The sequence below is a fragment of the Haliotis rubra genome, unplaced genomic scaffold (assembly GCF_003918875.1).
Source record: "Haliotis rubra isolate DU_JTF1 unplaced genomic scaffold, ASM391887v1 Scf1948, whole genome shotgun sequence".
NCBI classification, from domain to species: Eukaryota; Metazoa; Mollusca; class Gastropoda; order Lepetellida; family Haliotidae; genus Haliotis; species Haliotis rubra.
In genome coordinates this window covers 67,487-72,829 of record NW_025765945.1, presented here as the reverse complement: position 1 = coordinate 72,829, position 5,343 = coordinate 67,487, and the positions used below count along the sequence as shown (strand labels likewise).

The 5,343-nt window shown below is 44.3% G+C and overlaps 1 protein-coding gene across 1 annotated transcript; it reads right to left on the bottom strand.

Annotated features, from left to right (window-relative positions):
* Positions 1-704: 704 nt before the first annotated feature.
* On the bottom strand, positions 705-4,594 carry LOC124274827 (beta,beta-carotene 15,15'-dioxygenase-like). The gene is made up of 3 exons (XM_046710195.1): positions 3,805-4,594; positions 2,549-2,779; positions 705-2,104 (listed from the first exon to the last, which is right to left on the bottom strand). Exons 1-3 carry the CDS (start codon positions 3,976-3,978, stop codon positions 932-934), a joined length of 1,578 nt encoding a protein of 525 aa, XP_046566151.1. The 5' UTR covers positions 3,979-4,594; the 3' UTR covers positions 705-931.
* Between the last annotated feature and the right edge of the window lie 749 nt (positions 4,595-5,343).

The window sequence follows — 5,343 nt, the reverse complement described above, 5'->3', positions numbered from 1 at the left end:
CAAGTCAGGAGAAGTTTTAGTTTTAAATACCATTTTAATGTGGTTCGTCGTATGATGATTATAACGAAAATAATAATAATTCATTTTCTAACACGTAAAGTTAGTCGATTGCCTGTGAAAAGCAAGCATGGACGAGGGTTACAGTATATCACTGACATTGCACAAATCTCTGGTCGTTAGGATGTAACGGCATGACTTCATCATAAATAAACATAAAATAACTTATGAGAGAATAATGGAGACGTTTCTCTATATAAATGAGTTTGTCGTGTACAGGTGTTGAAGACAGTTATAACTTGTAGTCTACAGTATATTCTAACAACAGCATACATGAACAGAGACAGTAAACACTAGTACATAACAACATTAACACCTAAGTAAGCCTTTAGCACTAACCACGATAGACGTGTTTCTACAAACTCAACACGCACCTTTTAACCTCATCTATCAATTGCACAGCTCCAGGGAGTCCGAAATGTGAAATTTCCTTGGAGCAACAATACTGAGGTAAAGAAGTAATGGACATGACACAAAGCCCAAGGGCAGGGTTTGTTTCAACTAAGGACACGGATGTTACAAATGATCGTTTTACCAGGTCAGTTTGTGTCTTGAGTTGGGATTCTTTGTGAGAGTGAGCATACACACACAGACACGCACGCACGCATACAGACAAATACACACACAGACACGAACGCACGCACGCATACAGACACATACACACACAGACACGCACGCACGCATACAGACAAATACACACACAGTCTGCCATATTGCTGTTCGTCTTTTCCTTTCGTCACCAATCATATCGTGACAAATAGTGACGAAATAGCACAGTCACAATCGTACATATGAACATAGCAACCGTGGAACATGTGGTCGACCATTGCATCAGATGCGGTATAGTCTGTTTGTTGGCCTGTTTATTCAGGCCTCAGTATATCTCGGGGAAGAAACGCCCATGCAGTGAGAAGGGGACGACAGTTGGGAGGTCTGCTCTGTTGGTCACCTCCATTGTCCGAGCATCGAGTATAGCCAGGTAACTCTTCCTCCGGACGCCATCGAGGATGGGCAGCATGAGGACACCGTCGTCCTCCTCCTTGCCGTGGGGGGTAGGTACGAACCACGCCTCCGAGGGGTAGTGATATGGTAGGTACCACACCTTGTCCCCATTCTGTTTACATAAGTCCTTCTTGACCAGAGCAATTTTACTGAGAGTCACATTGTCCTTCTTCAACACAATACCATATACGTAGCAATACTGGTGCGCTCGGTATTGTTCGTTGATTGTCGGCATGTCGATGTTTGGTGTAAAGGGGGCCGATTTGGGTCCTTTAAATGTCTCAACTCTCACGGTCTTTGTGGCTAGGGATATGTGGTATCGTTGGATGTGGGCTGCCGAGTCAAACTGGTTCCGTTTGACAGGGTCTGTTAAAACCTTCATTTCTAAATTCTTGACGAAATCGGGGCTGGAGTAGGCGGACACGTCCAACACGATGTCAGTATCGCTGGTCTCGAAAGCATTTATATGATGCATGGCAAAGACGTTGTGTGTTGTCATGGTGATGACTTTGCCTGTCTTCAACTCGACTACATACACTGTTGTGGGCTGATCGGGATACCAGTCCAGACACTCGAACGGCTCGGCTTTGAACACCATTTTCTTAATGTTCACATAGAAGGGGCTGGCAAACAATATGGCGTACCTCTCTGTGACGGAGAAGGAATGCATGTAAGGCACGCGATCAACGTTCCATCTGGCGATAGTTTCTCGTTTTGTGGGGGAGACGATTCGTATTAGATTGATAGCACTACTCGTCCAGGGCAAGATACCGACACTTGACAAGAACGTCACGTGATGCTTTGTTCCCGGTTCTGGAAGTGGGTGAGCAGACGATAATAAATTGAGGAAAGCTAACATCCCGAAACTGCCGCTACTAGAGGAGGATACCTCTGCCGTCACAGCGCCACCTGTTGAGAGGTCACGTGGGTAGAAGACGTAGTACTTCCAGAAGTCGCTGAGAGCAACGTATTGCGTCAGGTTCCGATCCTCGTCGGTATAGGCGTAGATGTTGACGTTCATGTTATCGATGCCTCGCACCAAGGTCTGCAATAAACATGGAAGGTATAAATGCATGTATACCAGCCTGGAGTAGGCCTTCTTTAATGCATGAGAAGAGGAACTGTGTTTGGGTCTAAACGACGTCCATTAAAGCAGAAGAGTGAGAAGGTTTAAAGCCGCTTTTAACAGTTACTACATTTTTATTTCGGGAAATCCCGAAATGATGCAACTTATTGTATCTATGAACACGGGTATGGAGCAACCTAAACAAGGTCTATCGGGGTAAGTACCACACGATCAAAGGAACGCTGATTGAAGGCGCCGTAGACAACGCCCGGAACCCGGAACCCGCCCCCGGAACCCGCCACCCGGAACCCGCCACACGAAACCCGCCACCCGGAAGTACCCTCGTGCGTCTTAATCGGAATCTTCAGCTAACGCTCCAATGGAGATTAACAAAACAGTTAGAAAGGAGCAGCATTGACTTACCTGTACTTTCTCAAGTTGCGAAAACTCCGGCTTCACACCTTCGAACAGTAAGTACGGGGCGATTGTTTCGTCTCGCATTGAGTCCTCGTAGAAGTGGGAGCGGAGGAACTTGGTGGAGAAGAAGGCTGAGTTGTTTCCGGTAAACCGCCAGCTGGCCAGCTTCGCGAAGGCGTCGAAAGAATGCTTGAAACTACGTGGTCCGTTGGAGAACAGCCCTAGACCATTCCGAACCTGAAACAAGACCGTCGGGCATTAGTGTCATTAAGAGTGAGTGAGTTTAGCTTTATTCCGCTTTTTAGCAAAGTATTCCAACAATATCACGGTGGGATGCGCCAAAAATGGGCTTCATACATTGAACCCTTGTTAGGAATCGAACCCGGGTCTTCGGCGCGACGAGCGACGCTTTAACCACTAGGCCGCTCCAATTAGCCTACCTAATTAGTTTCTTAACACGTTACAACTATTAGTTAACCGGCAATCTGTTCGTAAAGGAACTCGCTGTGATGCCAGCAATCAGCACAGAAACGTGATATACTGAACACTTGTATTCTAAAATTAAACTAGGTTTACAAATTTATATAAATCAATTCAAAATAACTGAATTTAAAAGACAGTGATTTTATCAAGAGAGTTGGAGATGGCAATTCTCCCCACGCTGCAACTGTAGTCAAACTTCCAAATTATCCCGAGCATCCAGAGTGAAAAATGATGTTGTTGTTGGTCTTGCAACTTAAGAGGTAATGACGGAGGCAAACGCCGGCCCCTTCTAACTATTGTGGAACTTAGGGGTGCTTCTGTGGAGTAAACAACCATGTGTAAGACTGTCGTCATCCGTCAACTTACTGTCGCCGTCGCTTTGTGGAACTTGGTAACATCAATATCTAGTCCAACGTGCACAGAGTAATCTTATCGATAACGGTCAGTCTGTTGTGAGTGACCGTTTGCTGGTCACGGTGGCCCGTGTGCGAGGATCGCTTTATGTAAGTGGAAATGGCGGCGTTGCTGGCATGACTGGCGTTCTGTACTCGCCCTTATGAAACAACTCGACCGCTTGTGTAAACCATCAAGGTCAAGGCCGATAGTATTCCAGGACTCAATAGAAACACCTGATATTCACTACGACCAGCAAGTGTAGATGGTCCTTGTGGTTAGAGGCTGTTATATACCTATAATCGGATTGCGTTTTATCTTTCGTGTCTCCAGATAAACTTCAATTAAAACCATATAGTTTGAGAATAAAAACGAAATTCACTTACCAGCGTTCCGCGAAGCCAAGTAGGAGCCGGCGGTTGAAACGTCAACTGTACATCTTGCATTTCTTCTCTGTTTGACGTTAAGAGAAGTTCAAACCCAATGTCATCAGCTGTAGTGCACACGTAAGGCACGTGTATCACACTGCAGAAAGCAGACAGGATCTGGTACATTAACATGGCTTGTGGTTGGTGTACACGGGGCTCCGGTTTACACAGGTGATTGTTTAAATGTATTCAGTTCACGCTTAAGAATCAGAGCTGAATTGATTCCACGTACCGGCAATAACAACGAAATGTCCAGATTGCTCAGGTGGTTGATTGGTAAAGGTTTTTGTTAGACGAACAGCGCGACATATGCGAAATCCAGCTAAAGGCTGGAGTAAGAAGACAGGTGAGTCCAGGTTAAGGCGCCGAGTGGTAGTTGTGTGGTCAATTTACATAAGCGCCCCGACCTGGCTGCATATATAAGATATATGAATAGTAACACGTTAATACGCTGCAAGACAAAGTAGATTGTGATGTAAACGGTCCGGTGTTAATGGTAAAGTGGCCTTCTCCGGCATATGATGCCCAGTTTCAATGTCCAGTTATCGATACTCACACAAACATATAGTTTCACGTTAATGAGAGTCTCCAACAATACCGTTCAATTCCGCAAGAATGATTTCACTGCTGTCAGTATGTACCACTTCTTCAATAATCCTGGTCTGTGCGGTACAGGCTGGATTGCTGGTTGTGTCAGCAACGTGACGGGATGTGGCTTGCTTCGGTGGTGGTCAGATATGCAACAGGGACCCAGCGGCAGCGCACAGCCTATATAGCACCGAGTGGAAAGTGTGATGCGCTTCATGATCTATAGTGTGTTTCAGATAACGGTGCGTCATGATCCTCGGTTGTTGAAATAGCATCGCACCATGAGGTTCTAGTGTTGATGCAGTGAAGCCTGTATCATATAGCACACCAACCATGAGGGTGGCCTCAGGATGGTCGATGTTAAAACTTTTATTGATTCATTAAAACTTTCTTGTTTAAAGAGATATGTTTTAAAATCAAACTGCTATAGACTTGCCGGTTTTCCAATAGAACACATCATTAAGTTAGGACCGAATATTAACAAAAACTACAAAATTACAAATCCGTACTGGAAAGATGCACTTGATGCCTGGCACAGATATATAAAAGGATATGTAGTTAATGATATTAACATAAATGAAATTCTTATGCAACCTCGCTGGTTAAATCACCAGTTTCACAATCCATATTTGATAATCAATAACTGGTTCAAACAAGGAATTGTTCATATAAAAGACATTTTCAATGACCAAGAGTTACTCTCATTTTCAGAACTTCAAACAAAATTTGATATTAAGGGCACAGTACTTGACCTAAACCGGGTCACTGTATGTATTCCCAAAAAATGGAAAGAAGTCATTCAAAAAGTTGGACACCCAAGCATAACAAATGTATCGATATGTTCCCCTTGGAATGATCTTATTAAACCTAATAAAGGATCTAGGTCAGTTTACAATTGTCTCATATCTA